Raw genomic sequence first — 21,055 nt, forward strand, 5'->3', positions numbered from 1 at the left:
GCATCACAGCTCACAGCAACTTTAAACTCTTGGGCTTAAGCAATTCTCTTGCCTCAGCCTCCCAAGTAGCTGGGACTACAGGTGCCCGCCATAACACCCAGCTATTTTTTTGTTGCAATTGTCATTGTTGTTTAGCTGGCCCAGGTTCAAACCCGCTACCCTCAGTGCATGTGGCCAGTGCCATAACCACTGTGCTATGGGCACCGAGCCAACCACATGGCATTTTTTAGCAAAGCTATTTATAACTGGTGTTGAAACCAAATGCTTTAGTTATTTGTAGTAGGAGACAGGACATGCCGTGTTTGATGTGTCTGAGATATTTAAAACCCTCTTTGGATATAGATTATTATGGAGAAGTTGTAACGTGTTTGGAAAGTCAGAGATGAATCTACAATGGAGTTGTCTTGCTTTTCAAAGATAAGCAAAAATTTGGCTTCTAATTGTGTTTCCATTTGGAACTGTACTTATTCTTTGCGAGAAAAAAGCTTTTAGAATTTTTTAAAACTGAACTGTTCATTGAACATTTTAATTTGATTTTTGATCATTCCATTTTGTTTGGAAGACTTGGTTCAGTTAGTAGAGTCTGTTTGGAAATAGCAGTATGTGAAGGTGAAGTAGAGAACTGAGTTCTCACCCTACTCTTCTTCCCCAAGTAATCATGGTCTTCAGCAAAATCAAAGAGGCTGTCCAACTGTGTCTTACCTGCACAGGGATGGTTCTTTCCATGGTCTTTTCTAACACTTCAGATCTGTGCTGTTACAGGTGTTGGATTACCACCTGCAAGTGATCAAATAATGCCTTTTTCTTTTCAGATAGTAAACATTTACTATTTAAATGCAAGTATACTTTCTTTCAAAGAACTATTCCATAGGGTGAAATAATGGAAGTAGTTTTTTTTTCTTTTACCTTTTCACCATTTATTATGGATTTTCTTCTTAATGAAAGAGCCTCAAATTATATTTTGTAATTTTCATTTGTTTTATTTTTCTTTTAAAAGCTGGGGGCTCTCTTCCCTATGGCATCCAGACAGCTGAAAAACAGAATTGGCTGCATTCCTATTTTCAGTAAGTAGTTTAGAATGCTGCTGTTGCTTCTTTAGAAATTAGAATGTTATTTATGTCAGTCTGTTTTTTTTAAAAAAAAAAAACTTTATGTAATATAGCTATATTTTTTCATCTACATATGTTAGTGATAGAAATAATTTAAAACAAGATTTTGCAATTTTTTGGAATAGGTTTTTAATACCAAAGAGTAAAATTTATCTCTGTGAAGTTTCTATTTAAATATTAGCGTGCAAAGAAAAAGATAAATAAAAGATCAAGTTGGGTAGTTTAGAACTTACATAAGTAGCATTTTAGTTCATTTTTCCAAAATATAAAATATCATTATTCTGTCTGTACTATCATATGATGCTTGTGAGGGCAGAGTTCATATCACTATTTCCTCCGGATGCAGGGGTCCTCAAACTTTTGAAACAGGGGCCCAGTTCACTGTCCCTCAGACCATTGGAGGACCGGACTGCAGGCCCCAGGATGAGTCGGCTGCTAAGCAGGATAGGCAGCAGCGGCATAAACACCCGGTGGGCTGGATAAATGTCCTAGGCAGCATGTGGCCCACGGGCCATAGTTTGAGGATGCCTGATCTAGGATGTTATTTAGCATGTTCTGAGTCAGTCTCAGTTTCATGTTTGTTTCAGTAGGTGTTTGTTACATTGGTTAGTCAGAAATGAAGGCAGGATGACATTGAATTATGGCTTTCAAATGTAATTTAGTGTCATCCTGGAGTCTCTTTAATGCTTTTTTGAAGTTTTTTTCCTTACAGAAGGACTTCTTTTTATGTTGAATTCCTTTTAATATTATTAAATTAATTTGCATGAAGACAATGATGGACCTGCCTAAACACAATACTCTTGTTAGATGATCTGTTACCTTGAGGGCGCATCCTCTTAGATTCCTGAGTGAAGATTGTTGCTCCATGACATAGGTTCCCGCTGAGCCTTAGTCCTTCAGTGTTAGAAACTTGGAAACCAAGCTCAGATGTGTGAATATCAGCATTTGACCAAAGTATTTCTAGCTTAAGCCCTTTGCTTTTCAACATTCATTTTTTTTCATATGCTGCTTGCCCATTTTGTATCATTGAACCAACTTTTACTGAGTCTGTACTCAGAATGTACCATGGGAGCGTGATTCCTGCCTTTAAGAAGCTCATAGTTCAGCTAGGAGACAGGTGCACACATGCTATTGAAAGTACAAAAGAAATAATATATGCATGTGTGTGTTAATGGCAAGAAAGATGAAAAGGCTATGTACCAAAAGTTACAGTGCTGTTGTGGGTAGGGAGAAATTTTCTATGTATTTGCATTCTAAATTGAGCACGCATTCCAGTACCTGTACAGAGTTTAATAAAGTGTCACAGAATTATGTACCTATTGTTGATTTTTAGTTTATAGGATTTTGCTTTTCATGCAGCTCTCAAATATTAGGATTATGACTAATTTATATTTTGTAATTAGAACTTGTTTTTTCTGTCCCTGTCACTAGCAAATGGTCAGCTGAGACGTCTGGCCGCAGCCATGCTATGCCACATATTAAGACATATATGAGACCTTCTCCAGACTTCAGTAAAATTGCTTGGTTCCTTGTCACAAGGTAAATAGTCATTGTATTCTTCATCTGAGAAATGTAAAAAATGTGTCGACACCCACTTTGAGAGGGTTTCCAAACAGCGATTTGTGAATTGTCACTAGTTTTTAGTGTGTTTGTGTTATATGGGCCTTATTTAAAAGAGCCCTATGACTAATCCCTTTGTGGAGTGTATGATCATCGCCTAATTTACTTATTAGTCTCAATGTGTATAAAGCTATATAAAGTTTTCATTTACTTCTTTTCCTAATAACAGGGATAAGTAAATTGTCATATGGGGTAAATACAGAAGAAAAGTGAAACCTTAATATTTTTAAAATTAGTTTCTCCTTAAGTAATTGAAACTTCAGCAATCAAATCTCTTATGTGTTCTTTTTTTAAACATCTTTAAGATATAATTCACATACCATGAAATTCATCTGTTTAAAGCCTACAGTTTAATGGTTTAGTATAATCACAGAATTATACAACTGTCACCATAATCTAAATTTAGAATATTTTCATCACCCCTGTAAGAAACCACCTACCTGGTGGCATTTTTGTCTATTTTTATAGAAAGATAAATTGCTACGCCCTTTGAAAAATAGAGCTGTAACTAGAACTTTAGTTCCTGACTCCTAGTCTGAACTCAGCCATTAGGCATCTCTTCATGATTCAGTAACATTAATTAATGTCAGTAGCAACTAATTAAAGTATCACAGAGTAGAATTATTTCTTTAAGAAAGGAATAGCACTCATAAACAAACTTTCAAACAAAGGAGTCACTATATCCTTTTGGAAAGAGAGAGAGATTTATTTTAGGGAATTGGTTCATGTGGTTGTGGGGGCTGACAAGTCCGAACTCCAAAGGGCAAGTGAGCAACTTGGAGGTTTAGGAAGACCTGATATTGTAATCCTGACTGTCTTGTACTTGATTGGAAAAGTTGAGATTAACGTTTATTTGGGGATTGTTTTCCCTCAGTGTGAAGTAGAAAGGTAAAAGTACTTCTGAAAAATTACATTGGAGTGTACAAAGTACACTTGTACAAAGTACAAAGTACAAGCTTTAAGGGCATGAAGGGAGTTTGAGATTAACCCTGTGACTAATTCTTTTCTAAAGGCAAAGTTTTTGTATTTGAGTTCAGTGACTGTGTGTGCTTGGCCCTGGGAACACAGAACCAAGAAGCCTGAGCCCTGCCCTGCATGACACTGTACACTAGTACCCCTGTGTAAGAACCACAGTGGGAAGCACTCTTAGAAATATATTGCCTACTTGGGGTAGAGACAGGTGGGCGCGCAATCAGCTGAAGCTAAGTAGGCAAGTGGTGTTTCAAGCTGGCCTCAAAGCATGCCTGAGGGTAAACCAGGTGAATTAGAGGGCAGTCAGAGCAGAGGGACAAAAGCCATAAAAGTGGGAAAGCACATGGGGTGTTTGGGGAAAATCTGGGTGATTCTGTAAGGCTAAAGGGAAATACAGGTCCAGATACCTTTAAAAAAAAAAGCCATTCTAAAGCTAGGGCACCAGCTTAACTGATTCCGACAGTTAAGTAAAAAAGCATTCACTGTCATTTGTGCACTTGATATTTATTGTTTTGTAATATATGAGTATCTGTCTGCTTTAATACATATATTGCCTGGCTGCCAACTTAAATAAATCATTAACTATTTGAAGTTAATTTAAGAATTTGAAATTTGCCATTATAGATTTGTAGCTTCTAATTTTATGCAGGAATAAGTAGACTAAAAACTTTACAAGGCGACGCCTGTGGCTCAGTATGTAGGGCGCCGGCCCCATATACCAACGGTGGCAGGTTCAAACCCCGCCCAGCTAAACTGCAACAAAAAAATAGCCGGGTGTTGTGGCCAGCACCTGTAGTCCCAGCTACTTGGGAGGCTGAGGCAAGAGAATCACCTAAGCCCAGGAGTTGGAGGTTGCTGTGAGCTGTGACGCCACAGCACTCTACCAAGGGCAATAAAGTAAAATGCTGTCTCTAAAAAAAAAAAAAAAAAAAAACTTTATCTATATGCCAAAATATTTAAAGATTAATAGGAACAATTCACATTCATTAGACAGTTTTGAAATGCCAGGTGCCATTCTGAGCCTATTTTCTGTGAAGACTGGTTAAGTCAAAAGAGATTGCATCATGTTTTACTTTGATTGTTATATAAAAGTGGGGGAAAAAACCCATTGAGCATTCTCATATTGAAGAATTTCAAAGAGCCATAACTTAAATAACAGCTTAGAAATACGTAGAGTTCACTCTCTCAGCCCTTCCATAACAAGGAAATATATAAATCCCAATATAAGTGACATCTACTAGTAAGCAGCTACCTTGGCTTTGTGGAGTTTTTTGTTTTTGGCTTATCTCAAAATCAGAACATTCCCAAACAAAGCTCCTCTTATCTGGATGGAAATTCTCTCCGAGCATCTTGCTTTGCCCTTGTAGCATGTGCCCAGTCTCTTGTCACCAGGCTTACTGCCTGGGTGTCCTCTTTTCACTCTTTCATCTTTCGAGGTCCTCCTGTGGATGCTGGGCACTCAGGATGAAACAGTAAGAAGATTTAAATAGTACCTTTGAGATGCTCATAGTCTCTGTGAGAAGCCAGACACAGAAATAATTATAGTAGGAAAAGATCAATTCTGTTCTTGAGGTGGGCACATGGATACTTTGGAAATAGCTATCAAAGCTTATTTGTCCTGGAAATGTCTCAAACTTTTCTTTTCAAATGTGGAGTCAGAAACTTATCACCTGGTTCTGAAATGGTTTTCTATATTCCATCCCATCACGTGGGTGTTACTTTTCCTAGGCCACTCAGCCTGACTTCTCAAACCCATTCATCTTTCTGAAATAGACTTTCCTCATTGTTGTACATTCAGAAATCCCCCACATCCTGTAGGCTAAAGTCCACATTCCTCCATTTGGCATTCAGACCCTAGCCACATTCTTTTCATCATTCTTACTCAGTAATCCCCACCGTGGAATTCGAGCCAGCCAGGCTGGCTTCCTTTGCCCCTGAAATTATCCTGCCAGCAGCCCATGCCGTTCCTCTCCTGACCCTCTTTTCTTATCTTTGCCTCTCCAGTTGCTGCTCATTTTTAAGGGTCATGCTCAGGTCTCCGCTCATCTGGGAGGCTCCTCCAGCCTCTGCTGTCTCTTTGCTCCATATCCATAGAATGTACCACCACTGGAGCTCCTAGCTCGTACCTCACTATTTTGTCTGATCTCAGAGAGAACAGTATGAGCATTAGTATTGTTAGACAGTGCTGGATGAGATTGTCACATCTACCATTGAAAAGTTTTTTGTCTTGGACAAGTTTCTTAGCCTCCCTGAACTCCTCATCTGCACAGTACCTGTTTTTGTGTGAGTTTTTTTTTTGTTTGTTTGTTTGTTTTAGACAAAGCCTCAAGCTGTTTCCCTAGGTAGAGTGCCGAGGCGTCAGCTCATAGCAACTTCCAACTACTAGGCTTAAGCAATTCTCTTGCCTCAGCTTCCCAAGTAGCTGGGACTACAGGTGCCCACCACAACGTCTGGCTATTTTTAAGTTGTAGTTGTCATTGTTGTTTGGCAGGCCTGGACTGGATTTGAACCCGCCAGCTCTGGTGTATGTGACTGGCGCCTTAGCTGCTTGAGCTACAAGTGCCAAGCATGGTAACTTGACTCATAAGCTGATAAAAATTAGTGTCCACAACTCTAGCTTTCAGTGTCTTAAGTTCACCTGGTAGAGAATGATGAAAGAATTAAAAGTAGAGAGTGAAACCTCAACACAGGTAAGAGAGTTGCTAGTGATAGGACCACTCCATGTTAGTGCTTCTAAAAGCGGTTCCTCTATTCCAGACAGAGCTATTTCCACTGCGCCCCTGGATCAGCCTTGCTCACCCCACTCCAGTGCCTTTGATTGTGATGTGTATCTTCACCTACTTCCCCACATCCTGCAAGAGTCCTAATTCTGTTCCCCTAAAGACTCAATTTAAAGCATACAGCCATTGAGGAATATCTGGTACCCTAGTAGTGATAGTACCCTTGCTTTGAAATGCCTTAGGAATAACCCGTCTGTTAGGTTTGTGTGCCAGTGTCATGTACTTGCACTTATTCCCCAGTTGTCCACCTTCATAGCACCCTCGCCTATAACCAACTATAAGCTCATGCAGATCAGGGAGTAAGTCATCATCTTTAGTACAACATAATATTCAACGTGAATTTCTTGAATGCTGATGGTGTGCTGAGCGGAGAGATCACAGGGTGATAAAACACAGCCTGTGTTTCTTCAAGAATTTAAGAAGCCCTGGATGCAAGTTGTGGGTGAGATGCTGTGAAGTGAGAATTAAGTGGGACCCAGTCTGTTGTATTCATGGACACCAGTAATGCCGTGTGAAGCTCACGACACTGTATTTTCACTAAATGCTTGCTGAGAGGATAACGTGCGCAGCATGACCCATTCCATAGTCAGCAGATACTTTCGTATCTTCTGTGTGCCCGTCACCATCTGCTGTGGGAATGAAAGTCTAAGCACCTATTCTAATAGAGCTTTCATTTTAGGTACAAGGCAGGATAGGCAGACAATATGTAAGGAAGAATGAGTATCAGGTAAGGGACATAAACAACTAATGGGGTGATATGTTGGAGTATGTCTGCAGGGGTCAGAGAGGTAGTGGGGTCCCTCTACTACCTGAGGATCCCTTAAGAGGTAGAGTTATGCTGAAGGGATTGGCAAGAAGGCCTCAGCTCTGTGGAAAAAAGAACCTGCCATGCAGGAAACACTGGGGGGAAGGCCCTCAGTTGGAGAGAGAATGGAACACTGGAGAGCTCCAGAGCCTTGAAGTGGAGCAACATCATCTGTTATTTGCCTTTAAAGGTAGCTCAGGCTGCTGAATGGAGAGTGGATCCTTGGGGGAATAATAGTAAATGCACACACTCTGATCAGGAAGCATGGAGAAGTTATGGTGTTCAGGGGGAAAGTTGATGTATCCTGGTTAAGTTGGTGTGGAGTGGGAGTAGTAGGGAAACTATCTGTAGGGAACATATCCTGAAAACTGTCTCTCAGTTTGAAAGGCAGTTGAAGTGGTGGAAAGAGCATGAATTAGGAGTTGAGACCCAAATCTGATTTCAATCTAGTCACTTACAGTTTTTGAATTATTGGCCAAGTGTGGTGGCTCATGCCTATAATCGTAGTACTCTGGGGGGCTGAGGCAGGTGGATCACCTGAGCTCAGGAGTTCAAAACCAGCTTGAGCGAGAATGAGCCCCCCATCTCTTAGCCAGGCATTGTGATAGGTGCCTGTAGTCCCAGCTACTTGGGAGGCTGAGGTAGGAAGGATCGCTTGAGCCCAAGAGGTTGCTGTGAGATATGACACCACGGCATGCTACCCAGGGTGACAGAGTAATACTCTGTCTCAAAAAAGAAAAAGAAATTTTTTTTAAAAAAATCATTAAACCTTGCCAGGCTTGTTTGTTTCCTTATATATGCAAATAGGATGTGAAGTTGTGTACTATAAAGTTTGTTGAGGGATTTGCAACCAGTTTATACAGGGCACTTGCCACCAGACAGTGATAGAGGCTCAACAGTGACACTTCTCATCCCTGCTTTAAGGAAGCTTAATTCTGAATATCAATTATAATTGTTAGGTAATGGTACTTAAATATTTCATTGTGAACACATAAAATATCTAAAGTAATAAGTATAAGATGACAATGCTTCACAATAGCAGCTCAACCTGCAGATTCATACAGTGACCATAGGACTGGTGATCTCAGACTCCATCAGCAGGTCCTTGAGCCTCCCCTGGCTCTTCTCAGATTCTGTCACTTTGGGGATCTCTCAAAATGTTAGGCCCTATTCAGAGAAATGTACATTAAAACCACACTAAGATATCTCTCTCCAGTTAAAATGGCTTTTATCAAAAGACGGGCAATGATGAATGCTGGTGAGGATGTGGAGAAAGGGCAACTCTTCTGCACTGTTGGTGGGAATGTAAGTTAGTGCAACCACTGTGGAGAAATAGTATGGAGGTTCCTCAAAAAACTAAATATAGGCTCGGCGCCTGTGGCTCAAGCTGCTAAGGCGCCACCCACATACACTTGAGCTGGCGGGTTCAAATCCAGCCCAGGCCTGCCAAACAACAATGACGGCTGTAACCAAAAAATAGCTGAGCGTTGTGGTGGGCGCCAGATACTTGGGAGGCAGAGGCAGGAGAATTGCTTGAGCCCAGGTGTTAGACAGCTTGAGGCTCTATCTAAAAAAAAAAAAAAAAAAAAAAAACTAAACTAAATATAGAACTAACATGTATCCCTCCTATCCTGCTGATAGCTGTGTGTCCATAAGAAGGGAAATCAGTGTTTGTTTGGAAAAGATATATGTATTCCTGTGTTTATTGTATCACTCTTCACAACAGCCAAGATTTGGAATCAACCTAAGTATTCATTAGCTGATGAATAAAGAAAATTTATTCACAGTGGCACATACACAATGGAGTATTATTTGGCCATAAAAAGAACAAAATCCTGCCATTTGCAACAAGGATGGAACTGGAGAACATAACATTAAGTGAAATAAGCCAAGCACAGAAAGACAAATCTCATGAGTTCTCATGTGGGAAGCTAGCTATTAAATAGTTAATCTCGTGGAGATGGAATAGAATGATAGTTACCAGAGGCTGGGAAGGGTGTTGGAGGAGGTGGATTTAAGGTAAGGAGCGGGTGCTGATTATTAAAGGGGGCAAAAGTATATTTCGGTAGAATGAACAATATTTGATAGCACAACAAAGTGACTACAATCAATAATAATTTATAGCATACTTTGTAATAACTAAATAAAAGAATTGGAATGTTCTTAACACAAAGAAATGAGGTGATAGATACCCTAGTTACCCTGACTTGATTAACACACACAGCATGCCTGTATTAAACATCACATGTACCCTATAAAAATACACAATTATTATGTGCCCATAACGTGAGAAATAAACACATACATGGGTGAGGGAGTAATGTCATTTCCACTCCACGAGAGTCAGAAGGAGGGGTGGAGGAGAGAATTGGCCTTCGTCAAGCAGCTGGCTGTGGCAGACAGTTCTGATGCTTTGCCTGTCTTGTCATATTTAGTCATAAGATCTTGTGAGGTGGCACCGTCCTCCTCTCCCCTGGGTGAGAAATAAGACTAGAGTTGAGGAGTTATATCCATTACTCAGCAAATATGCTAGGCACAGGAATAGAGTAATAAAGATGGGGTTTGTGCTCTGATGGAATTTACATTTGAATGAAAGACATTTACCAAACTTATTGTACACACATTAAATTGCAATGTAATGCTTTTCTGACTATTCTGCATAGATTTTCATCCAGGAAAGGCCTTAATTTTGTATTTCAATCCTCAGCTTAGTCCTTTGGCTAAGTACTAAGGACTATCACTTCCTTAGTCCATTGGCTTTTATAAAGCTCTAGATTCCTACATCCCCAGGTTCTTTCCCCTTCATTGTGATTGCTTTTGTTATTATCTGGTTTCCCCTCCAGACACGGAGGCCAAGTTCATGCCTGACTTGTTTAGCACACACTGGCGTCTGGCCGGGTACCTCACTTATGGAGGTGCTAACTTGATTTGTTAACAAGGAGGCTGATAAAAGCTAGGATTGAAGTGGTAACAGCAAAGGCACTGCCTAGACTTTGTGCATAAGTGAACATAAAAGAGGCCTCAAAGATGATTCTGAGTTTGGATGTGGCTAGCAGGGAGACAGGGATTGGTCATTGACATCCCTATAGATAAAAGTCAGGGCCTAGAACTGATTTACCACAGGGGAAGGATAGCAGAGTTCTCAGCAGTAGCAGGAGGATAGACTTTGCCTTTTTTACCTGTTGTAACGGCTGAATTACCATTGTCTTGATGTCTTCTAGATTTCCTGAATCCTTATGAGTCATGGGTCAGTGGATTTTATAGTCAGTGAATTTTATAATTTGAATTGATTGGAATAAGTGAGTGAGTACTTTTCTTAGTGCTTATCCCATCAGACTTTCTAGAATAAGACGAGCACAACTGTCATTTTGGTCAAGGTAATTCTTTGTTTTGCAAGATTGACCCATGCATTATAGGACACGTAATCTGGCCCTCACATACTAAATGCAAAGTCCCAGAGAAAGCCAAGGAGGTGGGAAGCCTTATATATTTCTAAATGTTCTCTATAGTCCTGGAGATTGAATGCTCTGGTAGATAATATCATTCTTGAAAGTAAATTCAGAATTTTATGAACAACTGATTTATGAGTGCTCATATCTTTTCATTTGATATATTTACCTGCTTTAGAGTAGTAAGGCAGGATTCTAGAGACCACCATGATTTCTTGTCCATGATAGTGAAATGATAATGCCTAGCAAATCTAATGTTCCATCAACAAAGTTGCAGACATACTAGGTTCTAAGAATTGGATTTTAATTAAGATGCCCAGAAAAAAAATTAGAAGGGTCATAGCAAAATGGATAGTAGGCAGTATGAATTTTGACTTTTAACATGATAATAAAAGGCTTTTTTAAAAAAATTGTAAATCCAAAGTGATCAAGATCACCTTTTGAAACTAAGTGCTTTGCCCAAAAATCCTGTCCATTGCCATTGCTCAAACCTTTTTGCCACTCTTTGAAATTTCTTCAAAGTGAGTTTACATGACACATTAACAAACAAGTATTGTTTCTTAGTAGATGCTTTTTGGTTTGGGCCATACAGTTATCGCTTGCTATTTAATAGATTACCAGGAATTAAGGGGCATAAGATGACACAAACTACCCTACAGTTTCTGTGGCTCAGCAGTCTGAGCATGGGCTAGCAAGGCCCTCTGCTCAGTATTGCACCAGCCTGAAATCATGGTGACAACAGAGATGTCATCTCATCTGAAGCTTGGAGTCCTCTTCCAACCTTGTTAGCTGTTGGCAGAATTTAGTCGCTTGTGGCTATAGGAATGAGGTTCCTGCTTTCCTGTTGGCGGTCAGTAAGGGTACGCTTCGACATGGTTGCAATCAGCAGGAGAATCCATCTCCTCAGAAAGGACCCAGGCCTATCTAGGATTGTTTCCTTTTGATTAACTTAAGGTCAGTTGATTGGTAGCCCAATTATGCAAGTGATATGCCATTATATTCATGTTCTGGCTCACACTCAAGGGAAGAGGATTGTACTAGGGTGTGCACCAACAGCCATCTTCCAATTCTGCCTTCCAAGACCTCATTGAAATGTATTACCCAATTTGATTTATCCATCTTATTCTCCAAACTTAGCTTGAAATAATTTCTTACTGTTTCCAGAACTGAGATTTATTTTCTGTCGTTAAGCAAAACTACCCTTAAACTACTGTGAAGGTTCTAAAAGGTTTGAGAAGTGAAATTCTGTCTATACTTAGTTGTGGAGCCAGGAGAGGCAGCCTCATTGACGTGAGGGAGTAACTCTGAAGTACAAGTGCTTTAGAGGGAACAATGGTCACATGGGTATGTAGAGTTAGAGTTGTTAAAATTAATAGTCCTACAGAAGATGACTACTAGTACCACAAAAGATCTGATTTCCTAATCTTAAAAAAAGTCACATTAGTGTACTTCATGTGGTTCTTATAGCATATACCTAATATCTTATTAACTGTTATTTCTGTACCCATCATAAATAGAAGACATTGGCTTCCTCTTTATGGGGACTTTGTTTTATCAAATCTTTTTTTAAAAAATGCTAGCCTGAACATATTTTTTGCTTTCAATTTTACTTATTCTTTTAAATACAAATCAGTTTTCATATCCTCTCATTATGTGGCGTGAATGAGGTTCTTACTAAAAACATTTTTCATAGATCCTGGGTCATGTTTTAGTGTATAGTTGCTATAGTTACTGTATCACTGAGAATCAAAATCTGTGATAAAATCATTTTTAATGAATTTTCTGTTTTATTGGACAACCTGCATTAGAAGTTTTTGTTCTGTTCTTAAGAGAAAATGAGTTAGTAATTACTATACTTTTCCTACTTACCAGGCTTTTGGTAATTATCCATTTAATGTTTGTCTCTTCTGTCAGACTAATATAGCACCCAGCCCATAGTGGTTTTCAGAAAACATTGAATGAATGAATGAATGGTATTCCCCTTAATCTCACTGCAGTTCCTTTTCAGACTTTAAATTTTTTTTATACTTTTTAGAGCAATTATGCTTCTCCTTCAAGTTCTATCTCATATGCTCCCCTTTAAGTGAAACTTTTTCTAGCTCAACATACGTAATTCTTTTTTCCTTTGCATTTTCATGGCACTTTTTTGCTTGGTCCTTTTTATATCTTCCTGTTGATTCTTTTGGGTCCCTTTGTTTCTTTGTATCATGAGCTGCTTGTGAGCAGGTGCCTGGCTTTATTCTTCATAACCCTTGTCATCTGACACTGCATGGCCCATGGTTAATGACCAATAAACATTTGAATCAGCCCCCTTTTCAAAACTCTTTTCAAGTGGCACTACCTACTGTATATTGTACACAATGTAAAGATGCCTATTCCCTAGCCACCCTGCTCCTCGACCGGAAACCATTACCACAGATTTCTTGGATTTAATAGCTTTAATGCTATCATTTTCAAACCAAGGTCCTGAGATGGTGATATTACCTGTCAGCCCTCATGTTATGGAGGAAATAACCTGAGATAGAGTCCAGAGACCCAAGTCCTGATCTGGTATTGCCACTTTTTACCCTTGCCACTTAAATTACAGAAAACCTATTTATAATCTTAGCTTTTATCTTATTTATGTAATGCTCTGAGGATGATGATAGCAAATGTACATGGACGTTTCCTTATTAACTGTATAATGTATTTAATAATACTAGTTAACTTCATGACCATTAGTGACTCTTAATGCTTAATGCTTAAAGCTTACAGCTTAATGCTTTCTGGAATTTAAGAAAGCACCTTATAGAGCCTTCATCTGTTTTGCATGTATAACACATAGATATAAAATATGTTACCTAAAGACTTATTCATAGATATACAGCCCTTTCTAAACCTGTGATGTGGTTAATTTAAAAATTGGTCAAAATTAGGGTGGCGCCTACGGCTCAAAGGAGAAGGGCACTGGCCCCATCTGCCGAAGGTGGCAGGTTCAAACCCAGCCCTGGCCAAAATTTTAAAAAAAGAAAAAAATTGGTGAAAATTATTCTTTTTCATAAAGGTGTATATGTTCAGCCAGATGTATATGCTCAAAGTAATTTAAAATTACCTGTTTAGCTTGAACTTACTTAGAATGTTACATTGTCTGACAGTTTCCTCTTTTGTCTGGTTCTTTTTATGGAAAGCTATTTATTGTTTTAATAAGATTTTCCTCCCATCTGTTTTGATCCTACCATGAAATCATCCTATATTTGATAGGCAGCCTGTTAGGGAAATCATTGGGACTTGATGACAAATAGTGTTTACATGCCCCAGGACCAAGCAGGCATGAAGGTGAGCTTTAAGAGAAACGTTGGTTGGGAGGATAGTGCATAGATGTCACTAGCCAACCCAGTGAGAACAGTTAGGAGAGTTGTGTATTGTGGATGGTCAGAAAGCAAGGTGGAGACCTGACACACACTGCTCACTGTTACGGTCGCCTAGCAACCAGTGGGTGATGTGGGATAGTCAGGGATGAGCAGGAATGTTGGTGCTGCCACTTCGGGAGAAAACGAGACAAGTGCTTGACTACAAAATCACTGTGGCTTTTTGAGGAAACATAAAAGACATCCTCCGCTTCTTCACTCTTCGGTGTCACTGTACAGTGCTTCTCTAATGTCTGTTCCTTTGATTCTGAAACAGATCATCTTTTCTTCCTCTCCTTTGTTTTGAGATTTTAGTGAAAATCAAATTGGATCACACACAAAAAAATAACTTGCAGATGTCATCAGGTAGACCGGGTTGCCTGGCACTGTGACTCCGAGATATTGGGATTAGTTGTTATGCCTCATGTACTTTGTTACAAGTGATGGTTATCAGTACTGAAGTCTGCAGATATTTTCTGTTAAATGTTAGAGATGGTCTAAGGTCGGGCAACGCCCATAGCTCAGTGGGTAGGGCACTGGCCACATACACCCAGGCTGGCAGTTTCAAACCCAGCCCAGGGCCAGCTAAACAACAGTGACAACTGCAACAACAACAAAAAAAGCCGGACATTGTGGTGGGTGCCTGTAGTCCCAGCTACTTGGGAGGCTGAGGCAAGAGAATCGCTTAAGCCCAACAGTTTGAGGTTGCTATGAGCTGTGATGCCACAGCCCTCTACTGAGGGTGACATAAGACTCTGTCTCCAAAAGAAAAAGAGAGATGATTTAAGCTCATATTGCCGCCTGTGTCTTCTTGCATTCTGCAGACAAAAGACAGAGCATGCCCCTTTCCACACTTGTGTGAGCATCTCTTAAAGCATCATCCCTGATGGAAAGAAGTTGAGACCCCTGACATAGGGCCTTCTAGCCCTCTGTGCACTGGCACTGCGGGGCATGAGGTGCACCTCTGGCTTGAGATGAGGAGAGACCACTGGGAGTCCCTGACAGGGGCTGGCTTCCAGAGTGAACTTCTCATAAATAATGGCAAATACTTCTGGGGTGCTTACTATATGCCAGCTGAGTGCGTTTTTATAGTAACTCATTTAATCTTCCCATTAGGAGCTAGATACTATGACACACATTATCCGCATTTTAGAAATGTGAAAACTAAAGCATAGAGAGCTTTTGGAAAGGTATAAAATGGGCATGATCAGATCAATGGAGGAAAAAATACCCAGTAGCCTCTAACTTTGGAACTGGATGAATCAAGCACCCAGCAGTAGTCCTGGGGCCAGTTATCAGGGCTTATTATGGTAGGGAACAGCCTTCAGAGCTGCCCTGTCCTGTATACTAGGAGTAGTGAGCACACACAGAATAAGACCAAAGCTCAGGATGTGGACATCAGGGCTGGAGAGGCTGCTAAGAGAGCCAAGGTGCAGCCATTCAGCACAGGCTTCCTGAAACAGATTCTAGGCTTTCTCATTTATTTTTCTTGGTGCTTCTGAGAACCAGATGTTAATGTTTTTTGCCCAGTTTTTATTTAACTGCTCATTTTTTTCAGTTGAGAAGCTCTTTACATTTTGATAGTTGTATGTGTTTTATATATATGCCACTGTGACATAAGGTGCAGATGCTTTTTTTATGATTTTGTCATTTGTCTTTTGATTTTGACTTCTTTGATTTACCTCATTGTGTCTAAATTTTGAGTATAGTTACAAAAGTTTTCTCTCCTGAATTATAAATCCACATTTTCTTCTAATTCTTGTATGATTTGATTTTTTTACATTTAGATCTGATACATTTATAATTTATCCTGGTGTATATGTGAGGAGTAATCAGATCTTCCTTTTTCAATGTAGCTATCTTATTTCAGTGCTATTTATTAAAAGGCCATTTTTTCCTCACTTTAAAATTCTCTTTTATCATGTATTAAATTTCCTCTTGTACTTGTGTCTACTTATAGATTTTCTCTTCTGTTCCTTGGGTCTGTATTCATCCATCATTACCCCCATTGTCCTAAGTTACAATGTTTTCATGTGATAGAACCAGCTTCTCCCCCTATTTGGAGGGGTGTTGGGAGGGGTTGTAGCAGGAGAGATTTTCCTGACTATTTGTTTTGTTCTTCCATATAAGCTCAATAATAACTTGTCTCACTCTGGGAATGTAAAATGATGGTATTTTTACTGATGTTACATTAAATTATAATAATTTAGTCCCTTGCCTTTTTTTCTTTGTTGTCATAGTTTATTACTTTTTAAAAATTAAACTATTTTTTTTAATAAGTTTAGGTTTATGGAAAAATTAAGTGAAAAGTATGCAGAGGGCTCCGTGCCTGTGGCTCAAGTGGCTAAGGTGCCAGCCACATACACCTAAGGTGGCGGGTTCAAATCCAGCCCGGTCCCACCAAACAACAATGATGGCTGCAACCAAAAAAAAAAATAGCCAGGAATTGTGGCAGGCACCTATGGTCCCAGCTACTTGGGAGGCTGAGGCAGGAGACTCACTTAAGCCCAGGAGTTGAAGGTTGCTGTGAGCTGTGATGCCACGGCACTCTACCCAGGGGGGCAGCTTGAGGCTCTGTCTCCAAAAAAAAAAAAGTATGCAGAGTTCCCATATATCCAGTCACCCACCCACCCCACCTTCTACTTTTGTTAATATCTTGCATTAGTGTGGTACACTTTACGAGCTAATCCTGATACTTCATTATTAACTAAATCTATGATTTACCTTCCTCTTAGAGTTGTACATTCTCTGGACTTCAACAAATGCATAATGACGTATCCACCATTACAGAACAGTTTTGTTGCTCTGAAAATCCCCTGTGCTCTCCACCTATTCCTCCTTCCCTTCCTCTCCCTTGCACCCAAAGTCTGGGAACCGCTGATCTTTCCTTCCGTCTTCAGAATTCTACCTTTTCCAAAATGTCATATAGTTAGAAATACAGTTTGTGATAATTTTTAGATTGTTTCCTTTTGCCTAGCAGTATGTATTTAAGGTTCTGCCACATCTTTTCATGCTAACTTCTTTTTAGCACTGAATGATATTCCATTGTCTAAATGTACCACATTATCCAGTCACCTGCTGAAGGACATCTTGGTTGTTTCCTCATTTTGGCAATTGTGAAGAAAGCTGGTAAAAACATTTGTGTTCAGGTTTTTGTATGGACGTAAGTTTTCAGCTCTTTTGGGCAAATACCAAGGGGTATGATCATATGTTAAAAGTTTGTTTAGTTGGGAGATGCCATCTTTCAGTAATTCACCAAAATGATGAATACAAAGGGAAAGAAGAGAAGCACCCAATACATGTTCTCTAGGCCTTTTAGAAAACATTGGAGCTGTTTGTTCTTTTGGTTGCATATGTGTGAATCTACAAGAAAGGTGATGTTTTAGGCTTCAAGGGAAGGGGTACTGTTCCAAAAGACATGCCCCACAAATGTTACCTTGACAAAACTGGAAGAGTCCGCCATGTCACTCAGCATGCTATTGGCATTGTTGTAAACAAACTAAGGGCAAGATTTCCTGCCAAGAGGATTAATGTTCGTACTGAACATATTAAGCACTCTAAGAGCCAAGATAGCTTCCTAAAACATATGAAGGAAAATGATCAGAAAAAGAAGGAAGCCAAAGGCAAAGATACCTAGGTTCAACTGAGCGCCAGCCTGCTTCATCCAGAGAAGCACACTTAGGCTCCTTTCAGTTGGTTCTTGCTGAGCTTCTGGAACCCATTGTCTGTGAATTCATGGTATAATAGGCGTACAGCATCACACACAGGAGAAGCAAGAGAACTAGTTGAGAAGGAGCATAAAGTGCAGAAACCTATTTCCCATGAATTCATGGCGTAATAGGCATAGCAAGCTTTGTCCCATTCAATGGAAAGGTTGCCCATTCAGCTTCCTCCCTGAGCTGCTGAACCTTTTCTCTGTGAATTCATGGCCTAATAGGTATTGAAAATGAAAGGCAGCTTAGCGCCTGTAGCACAGTGGTTATGGCACTGTGGTTATGGCACCCAGGTTTGAATCTGGCCTGGGCCTGCTAAACAACAATGATGACTGCAACAACAGCAAAAAAATAGCCAGGCGTTGTGGTGGGCGCCTGTAGTCCCAGCTACTCAGGAGGCTGAAGCAAGAAAATCACTTAAACCAAAGAGTTTGAGGTTGCTGTGAGCTGTGATGCCATGGCACTCAACCAAGGGTGACATAGTGAGACTTTGTCTCAAAAAAAAAAAGAAAGAAGCTGTCTTACAAAGTGACTGTCATTTTGCATTCTTATCAGCAGTGATCAAGTTTCTGTGTCTCCATAGTGTCACCAACATGTGGTGTTGTCAGTGTTCTGGGTTTTGACCATTTCTGGACTATATCCTTTATTTTATTGAAGCACTCTTCCTGGTAATAAACTCATTCGTTTTTCAAAACTGGCTTTCTTTTAGCCCTCATTATTGAGTGATCATTAAACTGGATTTAAAATTCTAATTGGGCAGTTATTTTCTCCCAGTTCTGTAAAGAAGCTTTTCCATTGGCTTTTGAGTTTCCTTATTGGCATTGGGAAATTATCAACTAAGTATTGTTTCTTTATGGAAAATCTCCTCTCTCTAGCTGCTTTTATTTTTTTTTTTTTTAATTTTTTTTGAGACAGAGCCTCAAGCTATCCCCCTGGGTAGAGGGCCGTGGCATCACAGCTCACAGCAACCTCCAACTCCTGGGCTGAAGCGAGTCTCCTGCCTCCACCTCCCAAGTAGCTGGGACCACAGGTGCCCGCCACAACGCCTGGCCATTTTTTGGTTGCAGCCATCATTGTTGTTTGGCGGGCCTGAGCTGGATTCGAACCTGCCACCTTAGGTGTATGTGGCTGGCACCTTAGCCACTTGAGCCACAGGCGCTGAGCCATCCAGCTGCTTTTAAGATTTTCTTTATCTTTGGTGTTCTTCAGTTTAACTAGACTAGATAAATAGGTATGGATTTATTTTATTTTTATTTAGTCTTTTTTTAAAATTGAATAATAGATGTATACATTAATACTTTCATGGAGTACAGTGTGCTATTTTATATACAATTTGAAATATATATATATATATATATATTTTTTTTTTTTTTTTTGAGACAGAGCCTCAAAGCTATCCCCCTGGGTAGAGTACCATGGCATCACAGCTCAAAGCAACCTCCAACTCCTGGGCTCAAGCGAGTCTCCTGCCTCAGCCTCCCAAGTAGCTGGGACCACAGGCGCCCACCACAACGCCTGGCTATTTTTTGGTTGCAGCCGTCATTATTGTTTTTGGTGGGCCTGGGCTGGATTCGAACCCGCCACCTTAGGTGTATGTGGCTGGCGCCTTAGCCGTTTGAGCCACAGGCGCCGAGCCAAATTTGAAATATTTTCATCAAACTGGTTAACATAACCTTCATGTCATTTTCATAGTTATTGTGTTCAGACATTTTAATTCTTCACTTAAGACGGTTCACATGTACCCTTTTTATTTAGTCTTGGCAAGATATAGTTCTTAAGTTTAAAGACTTTCTTTTTCAACAACCCAGTAAAATGATTGTTACCTCTTATCATACTGACTCTAGCCCTTTTTTACTTAACTCTTATTAGATGCTTGTTAGATCCCTTCATTCTGCCTTCATTGTCTTTCCATGTTTCCTCTTTCCAAGTTGCATTCTACCTAATTTCTTCAGATCTCTCTTCTAGTTTATTAATTTTGTTCTCAGCTATGATGAATATGCTATTTTATTCATTAGTAGAGTTTTTCATTTCAGTGACTATTTTTCACTTTTGGACCTTCTAAGATACAATATGCTTAATGATTTAGCACTCAGACCAGAGTTGAGTAGCTTGAGTTCAGATTTTTGCTCTACCACTTACCACCTGTAAAGCCTTGAACTTGAGTTTTCTCATCTGTTATATAAGATTAGTAATAGTATGGATATCTAATAGTTTAGAATGAGGATTAATAGAGTGAGAGTATGTGAAGAAATTAAAATGTTGCCTGGCTGGTAACAGGTACTGTGTATTAGCTGCTTTTATTTTCAGATTCACTTTTTTCTTGTTTCATGATTTCTTTTGTATTTCTTTTACTTTCAAATAATTTCAGATATACTTATTTTTAAGTTATCATCTAATCTGTTCATCTGAAGGGTTTTGTTTTTTTGTTTTTTGAGACGATCTCTGTATGTCACCCTCAGTAGAGTGCTGTGCCATCATAGCTCACAGCAACCTCTAACTCTTGGGCTTAAGCAATTCTCTTGCCTCAGCCCTCCAAGTAGCTGGGACTACAGGTGCCTGCCAAAACGCCTGGCTGTTCTTTGTTGCAATTGTCATTGTTTTAGCTGGCCTGGCAGGGTTTGAACCTTCCTCGATGTATGTGGTTGGCACCGTAACCACTGTGCTACGGGCACTGAGTCTCACCTGAAGTTCTTTGAGGTCTAATCCTCACATTAGATTTTGGTTATTTTTTTCTCCTGTTTTAAAATTTAGGATTCTGGGCTCAGCACCCAGAAATATTTAATCCCTGGATACATAGCACAGTGGTTACAGCACCAGCCACGTATACCGAGGCTGGCAGGTTCGAGCCTGGCCTGGGCCAACTAAACAACAATGACAGCTGCAACATAAAATAGCTGGGCATTGTGGTGGGCACCTGTAGTCCCAGCTACTTGGGAGGCTGAGGCAAGAGAATCGCAAGAGAATTGCAAGAGTTTGAGGTTGCTGTGAGCTGTGATGCCACAGCACTCTACCCAGGGCAACATAGTGAGGCTCTTGTCTCCAAAAAAAAAAAAAAAAAAAAAAATTAGGATTCTGAGGCCTTATAAGAATTCTCTGATTTGAGTAGACTTCTGTATCTCCCCATAGATTATCACTGCTAGTTTCCTTAAGTTCCTGGAACTAACATTTATGTTAATATCTTGACATGATATATATAGGGTTGTGGGATCAGGCAGAAGAAG

The 21,055-nt window shown here is 39.8% G+C and overlaps 1 protein-coding gene across 1 annotated transcript in view; it reads left to right on the forward strand.

Annotated features, from left to right (window-relative positions):
* Positions 1–21,055, forward strand: part of TDP1 (tyrosyl-DNA phosphodiesterase 1) — an 85,451-nt gene that overhangs the window by 40,990 nt on the left and 23,406 nt on the right. Inside the window, exons 12-13 of the mRNA XM_023511516.1 lie at positions 998–1,064; positions 2,541–2,648. Coding sequence (XP_023367284.1) covers positions 998–1,064; positions 2,541–2,648 — 175 coding nt within the window. The remainder of the gene's footprint in view (positions 1–997; positions 1,065–2,540; positions 2,649–21,055) is intronic.

Source organism: Otolemur garnettii, unplaced genomic scaffold (assembly GCF_000181295.1).
Source record: "Otolemur garnettii isolate 467f Iridium unplaced genomic scaffold, OtoGar3 scaffold00020, whole genome shotgun sequence".
NCBI classification, from domain to species: domain Eukaryota; kingdom Metazoa; phylum Chordata; class Mammalia; order Primates; family Galagidae; genus Otolemur; species Otolemur garnettii.